At 41.5% G+C, this 21,649-nt stretch overlaps 1 protein-coding gene across 3 annotated transcripts in view; it reads right to left on the bottom strand.

Moving 5' to 3' along the window:
- Positions 1–21,649, bottom strand: part of DHX15 (DEAH-box helicase 15) — a 77,126-nt gene that overhangs the window by 41,341 nt on the left and 14,136 nt on the right. For 2 of the 3 annotated variants that reach the window (XM_026037533.1, XM_026037532.1), the window contains exon 1: positions 25–123. The exons of the other annotated variant lie outside the window; for it this stretch is intronic. In XM_026037533.1, the coding sequence (XP_025893318.1) occupies positions 25–92 (68 nt within the window). In that variant the 5' untranslated portion in view covers positions 93–123. Of the gene's footprint in view, positions 1–24; positions 124–21,649 lie in introns of those variants that run through there. 3 annotated transcript variants of the gene reach the window in all.

Below are 21,649 nucleotides of genomic sequence, written 5' to 3'. Positions count from 1 at the left end.
GGTGCAGGCCGCGCCGCCCCTCACCCGTCGGCGGTGCGCTTCTTGCTCGAGCTGTAGTCGTCGCCCAGGTCTAGGCGGTGGCGCTTGGACATGGCGGCCGCGCGGTGCGGAGCAAGGCAGGGCGGCCGGGGCTGGGCGCGCTGGGCTCGCCGAGCAGCAGCGAGGCCGGGCACAGCCGCTAAAATGGCGGCCGGAAGGAAGCACCGGGGCCGCGCGAGGCGCTGGCGCGAGCGCGGAGGGGAGGGGCGGGGGGAAGGGAGCGGGCGTGGCGCGCGTGCGCGCGGCCGCCCCGGCGGCCGGAGCCCAACGGCTGTAACGGTCGCAGCGGCCGCCGCTTCGGGTTGCCGTCATGCGGGCGGCCCAAGCGCCTTTCGCGGTACCCTGTGCAGCTCTGGCAGTTCCCGCGCTGCTGTTGAGGCGCTAGGAGCGAACCCCGTTTCCCAGGCTTTTCCCGCCTGGGCTGGGCGTGTCCAGGGGTGTTTATCCCCGATAAGTTCAGTGGCAAATGCCTCGGGGGCCATCACAAGCTCTCTGAGTCCTGCGTGGGGAAAAGTGTAATCCTTTGCACTTTTCAGAATAATAATAATAAAAAAGTAGTTCCTAGTCTTTCTTTTCCCTTGTGATTTGCCTTCCATGTTTGTGTGAGAAGATGAGGGGTACAAGGAGAAGGAAACACCAGACCTGCCTGGCATGACCAGTGTTTCTAAGGATGAGCACAGCTACACTCACATTTAGTCAAATCCTAAAAGCAATGCAATACACAAGTGAAAGTGCCATTTCCTTGGTACGGTTAGGGATTTTGGCAGGTAGCTGCAATGATTACTTTTCCATGGGAGAGGTTCCAGGAGAAGCCTGTCACTTAGGCCAGGCCCCTAGGGATTGCTTGGTAGTCCTCCAACATGGATCTGTGCCCCTGCGTTGTGCTCCTCATCTCCTTCCCCACACATGCATTTTTAACCTTCCATACCTCAGAATTTGTATTGTGAGGGCACGGGCGAATCTGGCCAGGAGAAAGCAGTCCCTTGGTGCTTTAACACAGCTCATAAAAGACAATCTCTAACAGCTTCATTAAGAGACACAAGTGATGATACATCCAGTGGCCGCCCAGGGAACATAAGTTGTTGCACATCTCTATTCATCCTACCCTCTTTAATACTTTTCCAGCACCTTCCTTGCTATTTAAGTTCATGACTTTGCCCAGAAATAGTTTTAAGATGCCATTTGAAAGCACTATTGGTATAGGTCTCCATCTACATGCATGAGTTGAAAGACATGTGCTTTGCAAGCCTTGCTCCCCATTGCCCTTCACAACCTTCCTGCCAGCAATTGCCACAGCCTTCACTGAACTGCTTGCCTGAGCATTCCCTAACCACTTAGGCAGTCAGGATTGTTTTGTTATTTCAACTACTAAATCTCTGTTCACTGTATCTGACTATGAGGGTAAACGAACGTTCACCTAACAGCTCTGTAGCAAATCTAGCAGTGGTCAGGAAGAACGTCTAGCAGCAGCGACTAGTAGTACAGCCAGGTCATCAAGTGGACATTTGTCCATAGCTTCATGTCTCAATGATTTTCTGCAGGTCAATAATTACTGAAATGGTCATTGTTGACCAGTTCTTTTAGCATATTCTTTAGTAGAAAAGCATTCTTGTTCCTAATTTTGAACAATATGACAAAATGGCGCCCCGAGCTCTCCTAGAAATCTAGACACTATTGTAAGAAAAATACCATTTTCCTGCTTAACATTATCAACCAAAATAAATATTTCTGAATCTTGATCTTGACTTCTGCATGCAAAGCCAAGAGTCATTTTCCAAGTTACATTACCAAAAAAAAATAGAACATCTACTTCAGGAGTTGCCAGAGGATAAATATTATGGCAGTTTCTATCTCAAGTATCAAGATGTGGAACACACGTGTTCCACATCTTGATTACGCTTCCCAGGGCACAGCAGTATAAACTTATGATCTTGCTCCAGGTTACCACACTGCCAATGCCAGGGCAAGATTCTGCTTTAAGGAGGTGGCAAAACAGGACGTCTCAGCAGCCTAAAAACGATCCTGTGGCTAAATCTCCCCAGCAAGCACAAAAAGAAAGGAGAAAGATTCCAGGCATCAGCTGGGGTCTGCAACTACTAGACTGCTATGGCCCAAACTGATGTATTAATTATATAAGTATAAACAATAGTTCCAGGCTCCCCAAACAGAACTTCTACCCTGCTGTGCTTAGAGCTGTATGAGTACGTTATAAACAACCTGGTCTCAGCCCAAAGAGTTTACAGTCTAAGGCCTTCATCCTGCAAGCAGACACATGCCTTATTTTCCTAATGCAAATAATCCTTTTAACTTCAAAGAGATTACTAAGAGAAGCAAAATTAAGCATGTAGGTAAGTGTTTACAGGATCACAGCCTAAATATGAGATGAGACAACAGGGGGGAAAAAAAGATCAGGAAGCACAAAATTGACATAATGACAAAGTGATAAGCATTAAACCCTCAAAGGATAAAAGGAATGTGCAAAATAGGGCATATTTAAGAATATTTTCTGCCTTTTCAAAGGCATTTGTTAAGTAAGAGTGTTTGGGGTTTTTGTTTTCCCTGAGAAACCTTTTATATTCATCTATAAGAATGAAATTCTTAGATTTCTGAAAATGATGTGTATATTAATTGCCACTTGACTATCTGCTGTTCTTTTACTCTGCATTTCCTGCCCTAGTTAAAAAATATATGTATACACTTTGTGGTATCAAAATCTTCTTAGACATTTCCAGTGAGAATTTTGTTTTAGGTGTGGACATACTATGCTATTTAGGTTAAAAGGAGCGTTAACATCTAAAACTGATACAGTGGCTCAGGAGAATAATGTTATCTTTAAAATACTGTATTATTCTGATTGTGTATTACGTTCTTCCCCGAATCATGGATCTCGGCCAGGCTTTACATCAGAGGCCTGCTCTGCAAGCAGGGAGGTTCTCAGAGAGAAGCCTGGCAGATTTTGGTGTCACCGTTTCAGACATTATTACCACTAGCTAATTGCCTCACCCGTTTGCTAGAGACTGCCAAAGGGTAAGGAAAATCTGATATACATTACAAAGGGCAGGAGAATATGATATATCCTGCCTACTATTTTAGAGAAATGCACCTTCTTCACTAGTTTAAGCCAAAACAGGGGGCTGAAGTGAATCCACACATCTTACCCTTCCACCCCTGCCACCAGGGCAGTAACAACGAGCAGGGTGATAGAGCAGACACCTAGAGGAGGGCCGGCGGGAGGAGGACTCAGCACAACACACTATATGTTCCCCATACTGTACCGACATCTGCACGGCCAGTACTTTATTTATGCTTTGCCTTTTAAAAACAATTAAAAACCAAATCCGTATTTTTAAAAATCTCTAGCGCATGACATTAAAGAATTTCCTACAAACTAATTCAAACTTGGAACAATATTAAACTTGGAGGTAGTCATCAGGATTATCACTGCAATCTGCTTTAAGTAATAAATATATACATGGGCAATGCCCTTAGCAAAAAAGGAGCTTTTAATACAAACCCTTTCGACGCCCCATTAGAGTTACAGCCCAGCTCTCTCCTGCCCTCCCCCCAGCACAAGCCTGTGTGAGTAAATGGAGTCATCCTCAGCTTCTGCCACCTCATCAGAAGAATACTTCACACAAGAGCCTGTAATCAGAGTATGTTTAAAGACCTTAGACTTCCTTATCTTTTTTTTCTAATTTAAAAATGTGAAAATGAATACATCAAATTATCTCAGTTTTTCCACTGAAGAAAAGCAGCAGATTCTGTATAATTACAGAAACTAAACTTTGCAACACTCCAAATATATATAAATCAACTTTGATTTGCTGCGAGCAGTACAGTTTAGGAAGCCAGCAGCATTGCCATGACAGCCACTGTATCAGCAATAACTCGCGGCCTGAAATTTGTGAACGGTCATCAAACATCATCATAGGACCCATCACCTCAATTCAGCTTGGAGGTCAAGAAGGTCTAGATGATTTTGATAGTGTTTCATAAAGAAGAAGGGGGAAAAAAAGAGCATTTGCAGTCACTGTGCAAGAATAGATGGAGGGGGAAAAAAACAAACAAAAAAAACCCCACCTTCTGTCTACCAAAACTACCTGGAACCCCAGGAGCAAATGGCTCAGTTAAGTCACCATACCTCATTGCCCAAAGAGGAACATGCATTTCTTCATAACTGGGACACTTATCAGGCCACCAGCCCCATGATGTCATATGATGATACGATATAAGCCCCGTATCTTTGTTGGGCAGCAGCACAAAGAGAAGCAAATGCAGTTGGGTCCTTAGCAGCGGCTGAGCAACTGAGGGCTGTGCTCCAGGTGGATGCAATAGAAAGAAGCAGCAGACATGAGAAAGTAAAATGGTGAGTTTTAGCCCTGCCCCTCTTTGCAGCCTGAATTATAAAATGTGCCTTCTCTGCATTATTCTAAGAAATTTTAAAAGCAGTTTTATCAATTAAAATTCGTTGTTGAAAACAAAACATATTTGGTAAAAAGAAAAAGCCTTTGTGTATAACTACCTTTCTAATGCTCTCAGACATTTACTAAGACCTTAGGTCACCTGTAGTCCACTTAAAGAAACCTTACAAGAGTAGATGTTTGTTAAGTATTTTGAATTTCAAGCACTCTGGGTTGAATTTGAAGAGTTGGCATAAATGCAAAATATCATCACTCAGTAAACTAGATTATATGTCTAATTTACACTGATTATACACTGAATTTACAGTTTGTTCTGGTAAGTTCCAGGTCTTCTCAGCTGAAGCAGCATTGCTTTAATACCTGCCACACTTGGAAACCTCTGAAGCTCTAGCTATTATGTTGCATGTGAAGGCAGTTTATCTTTTAAGCTCCTTACAACCTAACTCCTTTCTGGTCCAAGTCTGAAATCTTGAGAGAGGCTCCTTAGATCTAAAGTTCTGTTAGGAAGCAGTACATATTTCTTGGGAGGAACTGTTTAAATTCAGAGAAGACCAGGGTTTCAGGCTTGCTGTTTGATCTTCTGCTGAAGTATTGAAATATGTGTAAATTCAAGTTTTTAGTTAGAACTTCCTATGTAAAAGTTTGATTTTTTTCTTCCTTTTTCTTTGCAAGTATTTCACATCAGCAGAAGGCAATATGTATTACATTGGTACATGCTTATCATTCCTTTTGAATTTAGTACAGTCATTCACTACTGCAGAAGTTCCTTAAGACTTTTTTCAAGTCCTCTCTTTTAATAGTGTCTATAAACCACACATATTCAAGCTTAAGGTTAGGCCTGTTGGATCTACCAGTGGTACAGCTTTACACTGAGTATGTGTGTAAATGTGAGACCCTTATTATTGGCTTCATTTCTATTGCCTATATAGAATATGCAAAGTTACAGCAAGTGGAGATCCCAAAATTCCTGAGGTGTGAAATAAGTGATGCAATAACGGTGGGCTACCAACATCCAAAATGGGAAAGGGTAGTTCTTATCTTAGTAATAAGGCTCCATAATTGTCAATATATGGACTCCATAACAAGGTAGTAGCAGCAGAGATTTATACAGAATAAAAATCCATCATAACCTAGAAAAAGTAGGTAATAAAGCACAAGCATTAACTTCTGCAGCTGGCCCACTTGAGCCAAGTTTTTCAAGAGACTGGCTTCCTTAGTCTTCTCCCAGACATTCAATGTTTTTTTTTCTCTAACTAACTAGAAGTCCCTTTGCAGAACAGTCTTCAGAGTCAATGAAAGCACTGAAATCGGATTTAAACTACTGCAGCTGTGTCAAAATGGATTGCAACCTCCTCTTTTTGATGGTCTCTTACTATAAAGCCCAGCCTTGTAGATGTTAAGTTATTTTTTAGTGTGTCATCTCTTGAACATGGCTGAGAATAATAATTTTAGTATAATCTGAAAGCCGTAGAAGAATGCTAAAGGAGTTAAGAACAGACATTTGGCTAGATTTGTTGTTGTTGTTATTAAATTACACTGAATTCCCTGTAATCATATCCTTCTCTTTAATTGGTAAGACTGTTCCCAAAGGGTAAGTACATGGTGCTGCTAAAGCTGCTCCGTCTTGCAAAAGCAGAGGAACTGCTAGAACACTCCAGTGAGTGATTTGCTTCAAAGAGATGCTGAGCAACCTGTCTTTCAACTGAAAACAAGGGGAGCTCTGCACTCACAGCATTTTTTTTTAAATCATATCAGCCACATCTTGATTAACTGAAAGAGCTGTCTACTATCCCATGAGGCTGAGGCTCTTTTATACTTAGTACAGCGGTGACCTTGTTGGCTGCGTAGCTTCTGCCTTCAGCATAGGCAGGCTTCTTCCTTGTCTTGTACCTGGACCTCCTCTGGATGTATGGAATAGTTGATCTAGATACATGCAGGTTGGGTTTATCATGGAAGCGCTTGCTTTCTACCCAGATCTGAAGCCAGGATGTTGAGGAACATTTGCTGAGTGGATCTTGCTCACACTCCTTGGACCTGGACTGCAACTCGAAGAACTTGCTCAGAGGGCAGCAGCCTCTTTCAGGTTTCATATATCCTTGGGCCACATCTTGTACCACGTGAGTGAAGGTTTCCTTGCTGTAAGATACACTTCCAGAAAAGAATATGACCAAGAGTCATCTTTTTAGGTCATATACAGCCCTCTGGGCTGTATGTATGACCAACCCCGGTTTAACCCTGGTTCTTTCTGTTTTCTATGAATATGTAATCAGAGTGTCACAGAACCACAGAATGGCTGAGGTTGGAAGGGACCTCTAGAGACCATCTAGTCCAACCCCCTACTCCCGCAGGGACACCCACAGCACATGGCACAGAGTGGCATCCAGGCGCGTTTGGAAGATCTCCAGAGGAGAGTGCTACTAGAATAAGAAGAAAGGCAGAATTAAGGTTGCTACAGGTCCTTTGCTTCCTTTTGCCTTTGTCTATAGAATGTGTGTATGAAATATATAATACAGGGCCCAGTAGTAGGTTATTTTTAATATGCAGCGAGTAGTTTCCTGGAAGCAAATGAAGCTGTTAGACTTCATGAAAAGTTAAACATTGTGCTGCAGCGCTACCCAAGCGGCCCCGACCTTCCCAATCCGGACTGCTCCTTCCCATTTCTGTAGAATCCAGGCCCTTGTTACGGCATGGTCATGCCATAGGCATCAGGCTCTGAAACCGACATGGCTAAAAACCAGCCTTGCCACAACAAGGTAGAAGCAGTTTTGTAGCTTGCTTCATATCCGAACAAGGACAACAGGCGGAGCAGCAGAGGGGCCTGGACAAGCCACCGGAGATGGGACATTGCGTCCGTTCCCTCCAAAAAATCCATGTCACTTAACGGCCTGACACTGCTCCTAGTGTATTCACTGTTCAGCATTTGAACCTGTCTTGAGAAAATCAGCACCAAAGAATTAAATATTTGCTTTTAAAAGCTCTTTTTTCCTATATATTTCCTATGCCAACTGGGTGATCCTTCATTTACGTGACATTCTGGTTGAATTTGGATACACATGCATGAAAAACAGCAGCTATTCTTAGAAGTCTATTTACTCAAAATTTGGTGCAGAAAAATCCAGACATTTGACATTAGGTTTATTTTTCCCTAGATTATGTTGGAAATTAATTAATACCTTGCAGCCATTTTTTTTTAGTGGAGAATCTCAGATAATTTCCTTTAAAAAAAGAAAAAGAAGAAAAGGAAAAAGAAATGCTGCTTAGCATCATCTGTGGGAGAGGGATAGGGTAAGAACTGAATTTTCAACATAAATATTCTTTGAAAAATATTAGCTAAAACAAAGCATGTTGATCTACAGGAACAGTAAAGTAGAAAAATCTGACTGAAACACTGTGGGCCTTGTGGAGAATATTATGTCAAATGAGACTTATGTGCTCATTTTTTTATTAAAGGATTTATTTGGTCACTTAAAGAAAATGGAAAGTCTAAAATAACTGGAACACAATATGGGCAGATCTGCTGTTGCCTGTGTATTGACAGGCATTTATACAACAGGCAGTTCTAATATCCCTCCTGCACATCCTATAACCCAAAAGTTCTCCCATAGGTGTAGTTTCTATAAGCTCTCTTGAGCTGCTTTTTTTCAAACAAGCCACATTAACAAAGAGCTGATATTTAATCTGTTTTAAGGTAACCTTTTTCATTTACAGAGAAATGAGTTAGGGAGCACACATAAATTGCTTTGTTGGGAGGATTAAGATAGTCCAGCAGAGGGACATTGTGGGGAACTAAGGGTAATAATGTCTTAAAATCCCCAAGATGGATCTAGGAGAGGTTTTCTGCTTTGTGCTTTAAAAACCCCATGGAGCAGTAACTGGCACAGATTTTGCACATGGGCTACGAGAGCTTTATTTGTAACTACAGTGCCTCCCATTTCTATTCTGGGACTAAATATCATCTAGGCTAACGCCATGGTGATTAATACTACTGAATTAAAATGTTTTCATCATTTAATACTGAGAAATAGCTAAGAGATACGTTCATAATCTGCTTTGTCATATCCCAACAACAAATCACTTTCCTGTATCAGCTCCATGGTAATTAAGATTGAGACCAGTGTCAGTGCTTTCAAATAGATCTGCTGACTCAATTTTTCTGAAATGTGTTCTGTTTCACAGGGTCAGTATGAAAAATGCTACTTTACTTCAGCATGAAGCTTTAAAAAATATAATCTGTCCTAACAAGACAGTTCTACGAGAGCATCCAGGTCTGCTCATGCTTATGGTCTGGATACTCCCTGGAGAAACACTGATCCCTGAGATTTCTCTCAGCTCCAACATTGTGCTCCATTTGTGGGGAAGGAAGGAGAGCAGGGTATATAAAGGTGAGAAGGCCAAGGGAAAAATGCTCTAGCGGTGCAGAAACAGAAGAGCACAAGGGCAGACAGCTGCAAGACCATGAGAAGAAGAAAAAAAATGAAAGATGAAGAAAAATCCAACATTCTAAAGACAGCTTCTTCTCAGGCTTTCAAAAGGGATGTCCTTCTGAAGTAAGGATGAAGAGTCATGGGAAGTAAGGCTGAAATTAATTACTGAAAGAAAAGGAAGGGTATCACCTTCTGGCTTAAAAAAAAAAAAAAAAAAAAAAAAAAAAAAAAAAGGCATTTCAAGATGCCAGTTTGCACCTCATCACCACCACACTGCTTGGAAATTCCACAACTCAGACTAAGTTACTTTCTTACTTTATCTCCTAGTTAATAGGGGTAGTTAGTCGGGGTATTAACTACCTATTTATTCCCCCCTAAGTTACCTTCTCACTTTATCTTCTATTAACTACCTATTTATTCCTCCCTTTTTCTTAGTGCTCTAAAATACATACAGCTGATGGCTACATATGATAGCAGCTGGATGTAACCTTGTGCTCAACAGTCTAATCTCCATTAATTCTGAATACATGTACAGGCTATATATATGTATAGATATTATATATATACTGCCACACACCAACATTTACTTCAAAATTGCAAGTTTGTAAACAATTTGCAAGTTTTCCATAGAATATTTCCTCAGAGGAAGAAGAGCAATGCAGAAGGGAAGGGAGGAACAGAACAGAGTGAGAGGGCTGCACATGAAACTTTGGTCAGGGAACAGTCAAGTGGCCATATGTCCTAGGCGCAAAGTCACAGATGTCCCAGGAGAAGGGTCCAGATGCTACACAGAGCGCAACTGTGACTTTGTCATTGAGGCAAGAGAGAATAGGAACAAAGGAAGATTTCTAACACTGTAAATTCTGCATATATCTGTAGCTCAAACCAAGATGAGAACCAGGCATTACCCTAAATGCTGTCCTTAACTGTTGTTTGCTGAATGTGGTTCTGACTTTAATTCTCTTGACTTTTCTGTCAAGACAAGACATCTGTGTGACAACACAGCCCAGTCTGCACGGGTGCCACTCGCTGTCTCCTCTCACTGCCCCTTCTTGGTGTGCTGTGCAGCTCACATGGATGTCAGCATTCAACACGTTTGTTGCCTTTGTGGAAGAATTGCTTGAAAAGGAGAGATCTGGAGAAAAACTGGGGCCTAACAGGAGTTCTGGCATTACAGAAGCTTGCTTGGGGTGACACAGTTTTCATTTCCAGGATGGTCGGTACGCATGGACTCTGCACTCTGCTCCTGCACAGTTCCCATGGCACCACAATCTGCCCTCCTCACAGCTGCAAAGAGGAGTTACAGAGGGTGGAGCAGAGTGAAGACCCCGCGGCCAAACTCTGTTGTACTCCCCAGGCCGGGCTGCCGATAAGCCGCACAGGAGCTGCCCAAGGGGAGATACATGATAAGATGTCCAGTACTGAGCCAGCAAGGGTGGCAAATCACTCCTTTCGGATGAACTTTGCTTGAACTTTGCTCATTATCAGCTCACTACAATGCCAAAACTCACCTCCACCCTGAAAGTTACCCACCTCTGAGGTAAGATCACTCCTCACCGCTTTTCCATTGACCATACCTTTAAATGAAAGCGAGAGACTTCTTCACCAATCAATAACAATATTAAGTATGACTGTGGTCACTCAAACTCCACCTGAATGTAAAGAAAAGGTGTAAAAGGTGAACTAAGGAGGAAAGAAGGAAGAAGGGAAGATTCCATCATAATTTTTGGATCAGATGATGGGCTCATTCCCCTTTCCTCCCTTCAGGTCGGGATACCACCTGAGGAGACTCCTTGAGGTTGAAAGACCTCTCCCATCTTCTTGGATGAGTGATGATTGCACATTTGCACATCACAGCTAGCTAAAATCCCATGCTATAGTAGAGAGTTTCCTGCACTGATATCTGAAACCTGCTTTGTGAATGCTGCATTGAATAAATCCTGCTATTTGTGAACTCAACTACTTATTTGGAAGGTGACTGGACCTACAGTCGAGAGACTGTAGGACATGAATTTTGTGAATCTGTGAATCTGATCCTGCCAGTGTCAGGCCTATAGCTACCACAGTCTTTGATATCTCCTTCCCCACCAGCATCACGGCTTTCAAACTGCAACAGCCTCTCACCGGCTTCCGTGCTGTTTTTCAGCTAGATCTGCTGGTATTGCCAGCAGCTCCATAAATCCAGGCTGCACTGGATTTTTAAGTAGGCCTTTTAATTTTGAAGGGGAGATAAAAATTTCTTTGTGCATTATCACAGTGTTATTGTACCTTCAGTATCAGAACTCCCTCCCACCTCTGGGGGTTCCATATTCCTAATGTTCCTGACTAGGTCTTCCCTCATAGAAATACGGTTGTTTTCCTCATGTACCATGGATATTTTTCCTATGTTTTCCAGACCTCTGTTAGCTGGAATTACTGTGGAAGTCCAGAAGTTCTTAAGAAATAGTTGAAAAAGTAAAAGGGAGTAGTCAATGCATTAAATAAATAGCCTTCCATGTACATAGATGAACATGACCCGATCGATCATTTTGAACAATAGTTATGTTGCTTGGAGTCTGCTGTTCAGAAATAATAGATGCACCAAGTAGCTGGAGGAAAGGGAAGAGAAAAAGAAAAAGGGAAGGGGAAGGGAAAGGAAAAGGGAAAGGGAAAAGGGAAGAGAAAGGGGAAGGAAAGGGAAGGGAAACGAAGAGAAAGGAAGGCAAGGCAAGGGGAGGAGAGGAGAGGAGAGGAGAGGGAAGGGAAGGGGAGGAGAAAGAAGAAGGGAAGGGCAAAGGAAAGAAGGGAAAGGGATTGCCAGGGAGGGGAAAAAGATTTCTGTATAATGAATTGTTGGGAACAGAGCACTTTTCTGTCAACTTGGACATTTTAAATAGTTCCAGCGCAGGAGAACAAAAAGTTTCAGCGTTTCTTTGATGCAGAGAATCTTTTAGGAAATCCCTGGAAAGGAGCTTATCTCAACGGAAGCTTTAGGATCAAAGAGTTAAGATTTGGGAGAGGTATTTATGATCAATATTAACAAGTTTAAGGCTATCTGAAAGCTTTACCTAGAACCCCCTGTGACCTAGATCCCTTACACTGCCACAGGAGAGGGAAGGCAAGAGATACCTACTTGAGCTGACAGCCATCTAAAGATAAATGCCAGTGAGTCATCACTTCAAATGGTGCAGCTCAGGAAGCACAACACTCTGCTGAGCTCACAGTGAGGATACTTTTTTTTTTCCTAAATTAAACTCTAATCATTTCTAATACGTGTTCTGAATACACATAACTGGACCGAGTGATGCTGCCACTTTGGCAGGGCTTAGGAGAAAAACTTTATCCGAGAGCCCATGAGGAGACCTCCCGATCCTTCACGCATGCTCTCCCAATGCATTTGGCTGGGCTTCCTGAACTCCATCACAGGTTAAGGAACATGTTATCGATCAGCAGATTTTTCTTGCAATGTACGTTGCTAAATAACTGCTTAAAATGGTGCAGTGATGACATGAATGAGTCAGGCCATTAAAATATGCTTTAAAAAATGTCTTTAATAACATGTGCACAGGAATGTGTATAGTTACTTGCAAGTTTTTGCTGTATCGAATAAAGGTAGATTAAACTTCAACGCCTTTCTTCTATTTCTTCCTTAATTTTATTTAGCTATTTATTTATTTATTTATTTTCCTGAATAATGGGATAGAGGATATTTTGTTTAGGTTATAACCTACCACTGGAAAATTAATATCATCTTCTTTCTTTTCAAATACATTTGGGGTTCCACTGAAAACAAACTAAATTGGTAGCTGGAAGTTTCCCCAGTCCTGACCTGGGGAAGGAGCGAAAGAGTTTGTAAGACTTTGGAAAGACAAAAGTCAACAGGGATGCTGTATCCATCACATACATGGATGTCAGAAACCCTGCTAATGCTACATACATATATGCCCTACTATATATTACATATAATACTACAGGGTATTTTATGCACCTGCTGGGGCCTTGGAGGACTGCCTGCCCATTTCATGATAAGGGAAATTGAGAGAGAATCCAAAGGTTTGTCCATTTTATGCACTGAGTGAACGTGGGCATCAGATCCACTCTGCTCTGTCCCTTACAGTCGGCTGCTCAACAACCGAAATTACCGGCATGCCGGGAAAAGGCTGCGTGGGCACCAGCACAAAGCAAGCTGTAATACAGAAGCAAGGACTGCTGCAAAGCAGTCCTATGTTAGGCCTCCATTTTTACTTCAAAAGCTTATCAGATATTACAAAAAAAAAAAAAAAAACAAAACAAACAAAAACCAAACCCAGACTCCCATTTGTGATCTGTTTATCTGCAGCTGCAGTTGTGATCTGCTAGAGCACGGATCTGTTAGGTTCCCAGCATAGGCTAAAGGGAATTAGAAAAGAAAATGGGGAGAGCATGACAGATATGGATGTACTAACTTTCTCTCTGTAAAAAGCCCAGATTTTTCCAGCCAAATTTTATACAGAAATGTGATCACCAGTTATATACCTTACAAAATTTGCAATCTTCCACAAAAGCTTTTATTTACCACAACAGAAATTGCCACATGATTAAATTTAGCTCTTGCAACTAGCATTATAACTGTATCAGAATTTCATATTTCATAAGATTCAGTGACAGTTTCAGTAAGAGTCCTAGTAATTTAGGACTCTTTTACATGGACTTTAAATCACATTACTCTTTCAGCTATAGAGACATAAATTTTAGGTTACTAATGGATAACTTACACCATCGATGCCCAGGCCAGGTTTCATTTCTGGCGCTATTTCTCAGCTTTATCAAGTTAGTGCTTTCCATTAAAGCTAAATTCATTTTTAAATTAAGCAGCAAATAAACGAAAATAATCTCTCTCCCTAAAAGCAGGGGCTTCCCAAGGAGATTCTCCAAAAATGAGTGGAAAAGAAAGAGCAGCCAAAGGCAAAAAAAAAAAAAAAAAAGAGGAAAACACTGATTAATGAGATTTGTTTGTTCTGGGGTGTGATCAAACAGGCCAGCACCACAGTCAATGATAAAAGGAGGCAAAGTGCTTTGCAGACTGTTATATTCATCTGCTTAAAATTCACATGGTCTGAGTGCTAGAATAATTTGCTCCACGCCATCTGGCAGATATAAGAAGTATGAGTATGTAGTGGGGGGGAGGGTTTGAAGAAATTTTCTATGGTTCTGCAGCGTGCAGAAATACTGGATTGGAGTCTGCAACTCAAATCACCTAAAACAGTATAATTTAAGCTGCGAGTTTACAAGTCAGCTGTAAACAATCCAACAAATGCTAATTTTTGGAATGTGGAAAAATAAACGTACTGTTATAAGCCCGCTAGTATAAACTTATTATAACCCTGCTCTTTGTACTTTATATTTGGAACCATAGCATAATACAAGGCATAAAATGCAATATAGCTAGCGAGGGCACGTGTACTGCCTGAATTATGTGCTGTCCTCCATGCCCAGCCCATAGAGGATGGCTGGCTGTGGCAGTTCTCTGTGGTAGGGTTGTTACCACAGGTTGTAAATCTTAGCTTAAGATTTAAAAACTTCACTAGGAACAGTGAAAACCTCCAGCATTGGTTGAAAAGGGAGATCCTGCAGAAACCAATACTTAAGAGTTAGGCTGCTGTGGGATGGAGATGCTCACAATGAACTTTCTCTGTCTTTAGGAAATGTGAAAGCCACTTTCCTAAATGGTCCCGCTTCAGTGGATGTAGTAGTTCCCTGTACTTGCACAGTTTGCTCTGCAAGTTATGCAGCTTTCTCCAGTTTGGGTTCTTACTCAATCCCTGCCATCAGACACACAAAAAACAGACAGAGATTTGACAGAGATATAAGAAAGTCACCCTGGATGCAGCCATGCACATCACAGTAGCTGCACAAGTCTAGCGTCAGCCGTGAATTCCAGGTGAAGTTTAAGGAAAAAAATCTCATTTGGATTCCTTTGACTTATTCCTTGGCTAATACAGTATTTCTTTTTAATACTGAAGAAACCATGTTATTCATACATTTTTAATTATAGTGATTTTGACTGCCTATTAAGAAATTATTCCTACGGAATAAAATTATCGCTTATCAGAGACCAGATTCCAATTTTTGTGTTACCTTCTGCCATGAAAGAATTCTTAGAGAGCACTAAAGCTCATAATGCAGATTTTTTGCATATTTTGCTCTCGCATTGGTACCTAAGAGCCTGCAGCTGAAGAGGCAGGGAGCAGTAGCCGTGTTCTCTGGAGGGAACGGACTGCGCCGGGGCCTGACAGACTCTGTGACAGGTTCAGATGTCACTGTCCTGCTCACACCGCGTGGCCGCTCTGCTGCTCCTGGGTGGGAGGCCTCCGCGTGTCCTTGCCATGTGCGGATCATCACTGCAAGGTACCTCCAGCCGTGGCAAGGGCACGGACACATATCCCATCCTGCTCCTCCTAGCAAAGGAACTAGCTCGAAATTCCAGCCACAGAACAGCGAGGAGGGGGGCAATTGCTAAATGAATAAAACTAAATTACTGGATTCCATAAGAGACAGTTTTAAGAATTCCCTCTGCCATACATACAGCGCTTTTGATCAATAAAAGATATAAATGGAGTCCCTTTATCAACACAAGCTCTTGGCGGGGGTATATATGTGGGAGTTGTTGCTGTCATGCTGCAGTGCCTGAGACGCAGCTAATCCTCATGCACATCTCGGTCCCCAGCCCGCTGCTCCGTGACCACACATCCCAGATGACCAGAGGGGTTCTGCTTCTCCAGGCCGCTGCGAGGGATATTTAATTACAGGAATATTGCCACCCGAGTGCTATCACAGTGTTGCAAGGCAATCATAAAGGCTGAGAAAGCATTCTCCTTCTAAGCTTCTCTTATAAGTGGCTTATAATGTTTCCAGAATGTGACCTTTAGAGCTGGAATTTATGGTGCTTGTTTTCTACCCAAAACTAATTTAATTAGGAAGTTCAAAGAAAACCTGTTTACAAAGTGTTAAGTCATCTAGGTGATAAAGAAGTACTTTTCAATTACTAAAATAATTCCTTAGATGCTGCAGAAAATTTTACAAAAATAGAAGGTTGTTTTTTTTAAAACTTTAGGCACGCCACAGCTGAGGGATGATCTCATTGCACACAGCCCCTTTCCAGGTCTCTCTCCCTGCGACTTGCAGTGCGTTTTCTCTCTCAGAAACTGTCCCTCACAGCAGTTTCCACATACTACCTCTAACTATCTCAGCTATATCTTTACTCTTGCCATGGCTATGACAACAGCACAGAGTGGCCATCTAGCACTGTCAAGGAAAACTAATGTTTGTCTAGAACAAACGTAGATCAAAGAAAGCATGAGTTTATGTCAATAAAATGCACCGGCTCACCCCGCTGGTGAGACCAGCTCCTGGTAGGCTGTTCCACACACAGAGCTCCTCTCAGTCACAGCCCACTGCTTTCCTTAGGCCAGGCTAAGGAAAGTTTAGGAGTTTCTTCTTTCCTTATAGGAATCTTCCCACTTCTTAACTGTTCATAGCTTGCCTGACCTCCAGCACGTCTGATGAAAACCATTGCTACACATTACCCTAAGGCATGGACGAATGTCAGTGTCTCTGCAGTTTCAGCCTGGTTGTTCTTGTGAAGGAGCCAGAGTTGGGTCCTCCTGGGGAGAGAGACCACGTTTTCCCCGTCAAAGTTAGACCAAGAAATTCATGCAGGAAACGAATACCTCATGTAAGTGACTTCCCACATTGATCAGGTAAAATATATAGACCACCAAGAGCTTAAGTCTCAAGTATTCCTAACAGTATTTTATGTCATTTCTTCCTTCATCAGACCACCCAAAGGAGCCAGTCTTCAATATGGTTCTGGAGAAGTCCTGTGTTTTTTTGTAGTATTTTACTCATTCTGCAGTATCTTACTGGCTCATGTCAAGCAGGAACGGAGGAGGAGGCGAGTTCTGTGGTGTCACCGTGTGCAGCAGTGAGTGCCACAAACCAGCTGGACACCTGGCGAGAAGGAGCAGGCGGCAGGCAGGAGGGCTGCACACGGTGACTGCTCATGGTCTGGCCATGAAGGGCAGTCACCTGAGCCTAAACATCCCATCCAGTGAGGGACACAAAGACAAAGGTGGCAGGGAGGTTCGTAGGCTCCTGCCTGGCAGCCTTTGGGAGCGGGATGGCTTGGAATGGATGTCCCGGAGACAAGGAGTCCTGAGGATGCTGCACTGTGGAGCCAGGATGAGTCCTAGTCTCTTAACAGATCTCAGTCTGCAGTAGTTTCTAGGGTTAACTTACATCATTTTACTAAAGAAAACCTAAAGCCTAAAGAGCCAAGTAATATTTTTTCCTAAAACAAGGATCCCCAGTCATACTACTGAACATCTTGGGACTGGTGTACAACTGTCATAGAAGGAACACTCTTCCGTGGGAACAGATACCATTGCATAGCTAAATCTATTATAATAGCAAATAAGGAATTTCACTCTGTCCTTTTGTCAAAGAAAATGTCAATTAGCATATAGGTCATCCAAAATTACAATATTTCTGGAGATATTCACCTCATGGAAGAATATGATGAATTTGGAAAAATGAAGAAATAACTAAGTAGCAGTAGAATTAAAAAAAAAAAGTAGGAAGAATAATAAGGGAGAAGAGCTTATCAAGGAAAACAAGAGAGGAGAAAAGGACAAACAGAGACAAAAGAGACATTAGAGAAGAGAAAGTGGATCAGAGAAAGAAGATGTAGAACCTCCAGCTGCTGCACTTACAGCAGCTCCGTGTCTGTCATATTACACAAACAGGCTACTTTGCATGCATGAGAGTAATTACAAACACCAGTTTAAAAAGAAAATGGTATCAATTAGAAGTATTAGATTAATAGCTCTTTTGAATGAAATGCTGCTTAGCTGCAAGAAAAGCTTCCCACAGATAGAACTGTATGGACCCCTGCTAGTGCAGAAGGATGCATCCCGTGGGGATGGCTAGTTCAGCCTCCAAGGCTCACACAATGTTCAGGCTCTTTGATGAGCCTGCCAGTTAGTCCGGAGTACAATAATACCACGATTCTGGAGCAGAAACGTTTCAAATGCAGGGCTCTATGAGGGGGTCTAATGGCTTAAAGAAGGAACGACTCTTCCACGGTACTTCCAAGTACAAAAGCATGTGTTGTAGCTCATGTGAGTCCTTTTCTAATTTCAATTTAATCTGCTTCCAATATGTTCAGTTTTAACTATCTCTATGTCAGTCCCAGGAAAAAAAAGAAAAGAAAAAGGGATGAAAAACACAACTCTGTTTTCCTTTATAAGGAAGGCAGTCTAGCAACTGACTGCTTCTACAGTGTCTTCCAAGCTTGAACAGCTGGAAATTAGTTCTTGGAATAGGTGACCCTTATATGTCTTCCCCTGTGTATCAGACCCATCTGCATACTTTCTAAAGGTGTTTCAATGCAAGGTTGGATGTGGCTGCATTGAGGATGGGGCTGCACAGTTTTCAGTGTCCAAAATGTCCCATCTACCTCTAGATGGGACCCCCAGACCAGATAAACTGTCTGTCTTCATTTTTGAACGCTCATAGGTAATCTAGGAGTAAAGGGACCAGGGAGGACCAGAAGAAGGGCATGGGTTTGGGACAACAAATGATAACATGCAAGAAAAGGAGATGCAGGTGGCAGCACTCGTTATTTCTCTATTCAGGATTTTCATGTTGTTCAGTTGTGCTAATAGATAAGGTATCCCTGGAAACCCAATCCTTAGAATTTCCACTTTGAAAGCGCACCTGATTCCAGATATTCAAAGAGCAAGCACACATACAGGGCTGAGTACCTGCTCACGTTGATACTGCTTGGTGCCTGGACTCTAATTATGGGGAAATGAAGAAAATGAACAGTTAAGGGCGAAACACACCATATGTCCTTCTGATAACTAAGCACAGTAAGGTACCACATAAACAACTGCCTTAACCCCCCTGTTGAGTTCACATATTGGAGACTATCACATACTTCACCCTTGATTTTGTAGCTCCTGGCACTTGCTGATTCTTTCCCACAATTCTAGCATTACTACCACAGAGTTTTAATAGAAGACAATTTATCATATGTTTAGCAAAGATCCCAAAATTCAATAATTTTGTATTTATATAACTCAGTTGCCAACTTGTGGCAGCACTCAAGGTCTATCTTTGGAATAATTTTTTTAAACAGATTTTTGTACTATTTAAAATACAAAAGCTGTATTCATCCATCCATTTAACATACCTATCCCAAGTAAGTATTGTTACTCGCATTCATGGTATACTAGGAGATTTGAAAGTGTTTGAAACTATACAATGCATTATCCTGTATTAACCAAAACTATTGAAATAATGCTTTCTCATTCATCATCATTATTAACAAATTTACTATTTTTAGCTAGTTACAGGCTTATAACATTGCTGAGATTTCTGTCCTTCCTAATATGTTTTAAAAACACGTCGCTTGTTCTTGGAAAAGATAGTCAGGATTTTTGTACTTGTCTTTTGCTTCTCTTACTGATTTTCAGGGCATGTGACATTCATGTCTATGTATATAACCATCTGTTTCATCACTTTGCATTTGCTATGATCCCAAGTGTACTTTATTATGTATACAAGTAATATGTACAATTTATAATTGCTAATTTTATTTTATCACTGAATCGCTGAGTCGGATGACTTTTAGCCGCAGATTTCCGTTCTTGGTTGTGAAGCTTCTTATTATTTTTGTCCCTAACTGAACTATGCCCCTGCAGTTAGAAAGCCATGGTAAATGTTTACATAAAACCATATTCACATTAAAAAAAATTTTATTCAAGACTACAAGACTGTAAAATACTTTTCTGTTTTGTACAATATATCCACATCTTGGTGCATCAGAATGCTACAGTTAGGAAAATAAATTCATGGATGGAAGTATCTAATTGCATATTAAGTACAGTTTGTTTTATTCTAAGTGTAAAATATGGAACCAAGTATTAAGAATCATTAGTGGTATATGATAATTAAAGTCTATACATAAATGAGGATTTCTTATCTGCAAGTTTGCTGTAGAGAGCTTGCTGGATTTCTAAAACAAATCACTGGGGACTGGACAAATGATATTTACACTCTTTTAATTATCCAGTGAGATTAGTGTTTGTGGTCTATGTAAGTGGGTCACAAGCTTAGCAATGAAAATTAATTGTGCTACAGAACAGCAATGACTCATATGTTTTCTAGTCATAATTCTAATAGTGTTTTAAAGATAAGCCTCCTTAAATATTTTTTTTTTAAGAAGATCTATTAACAACATTAAAAGGGCGCTTAGAAAAAAAGAGCAGAACACCACTCTTTGTGGAAGTGGTTTCTCTCTGCATTCATCCAGTTTTACTTTGCTGTGCAATTGCTTCCATTTTCAGAGGTGGGCAGAGGCAGCCTCCATCCCGGGCACTGTCCGGCACGAAGGTACCTGCTCAGATGCGTTTTTTTCTTTCCTAAGAAAATTAGCAAATGGGGAAGGGAAGCATCTCCCCGGCGAGACACTAAGAGCCCTGCTTTTACGATCAGGTGAGTTCAGTAGACATGAGCATATCCAGTGAGGGCACATTTGTGTGCACACACGGGCAAGCCCATGCCACAGCGCCCCGGGTTCATTGCTTTGCAGCGTTCTCACTCTCCGACCCTGCTGGCACAACACGATCCTCTGCCTGTGTCAGCAAGGGCTTCTGCCACGTGCTGGGGCTTCTGCCTCTTTTTCCTTTTCTTTTCTCCCCATGCAGAGGAGGCTCGGAGTCAAATGCTTTTAAGGAATTACCAGCCTCCTCGGGTTCTTTTTCTTTCATTACACCCATTCGTTTTAGATATTACATTAGTTCCATTTCCACAGTCATAGTTACACCAGTATATCAGCATTTCCCACTTCAGCTGTTTTCAGTGGATTAAAAATTAGTCATAAATATTGTTTCATGATCAAATTCAGCATAACTTGCTTTACAGGTCAAGCAAACACATTTTTCTTCCACAGATTAAATGCAAAATCTGTTTGATCATATTCAAGTCATTCCACTTGTTGAAAAAAACATTTAGGTTTATTAATTTGGAGACACTGTGCCAAGTTCTGCTTTTATTTCTACCACTGTTAATCCCGAGCAACCTAGTCATATTTAGTGGTTTACCCTAAATGCATACCTTTATAAAACAGTCAAAAATTGGCCCCTTTTTAACTCAAAAAGAAAGAAAGAAAAAGAAAAGGAAATAATGAAAAACAGAAAAAAAAAACCAAAAATATGGATTGATTAGAAGAAAAATGTGTGTGTTCATTTCATGGTCAAAATGATGATTAGACTTTGTTGTTACAATACTTTCCCAAGGAAGGAAGGTAATTGTAAATATAATTCCCACTGATACATCCATAATTCCAGTTCAGCCACAGACTCAGTTTATTTGTATTTGAATTACTGAATAGCAAGGGAAAATGGGTGTCTCAAAGAGTAAGGCTGACTCTTCTGAGTAAATGGCTTTTATATGTGATAATAGTGATTTACATGCAAGGAGTGTTTCTGTACTATGCCCCAACATCAAGATCACAAGAAAGCCTTTCAGATAACTACAAATGTCCTGGACCCTGACAAGTTCTAGCTGGTGCAAAAGGCATATTGCAAGATGAAGATGGTGAGGCCTTCTCAGCCAAGCCTGTTGCTCCAGAGCACGATGCTATAATAGCTGGAGGGGCTCAGGAACCCTGTAAGCCGAGACTTCTGAATCAGGTGGATCAAACACCCCTAGGCCCATCACTCACAGCAGTTGCTCAGCAGC

This window comes from Nothoprocta perdicaria, unplaced genomic scaffold (assembly GCF_003342845.1).
Source record: "Nothoprocta perdicaria isolate Ctin4 unplaced genomic scaffold, notPer1 scaffold_2, whole genome shotgun sequence".
NCBI lineage: Eukaryota > Metazoa > Chordata > Aves > Tinamiformes > Tinamidae > Nothoprocta > Nothoprocta perdicaria.
The sequence above is the reverse complement of the archived record's forward strand: the minus strand, read 5'-3'. Positions and strand labels throughout refer to the sequence as shown.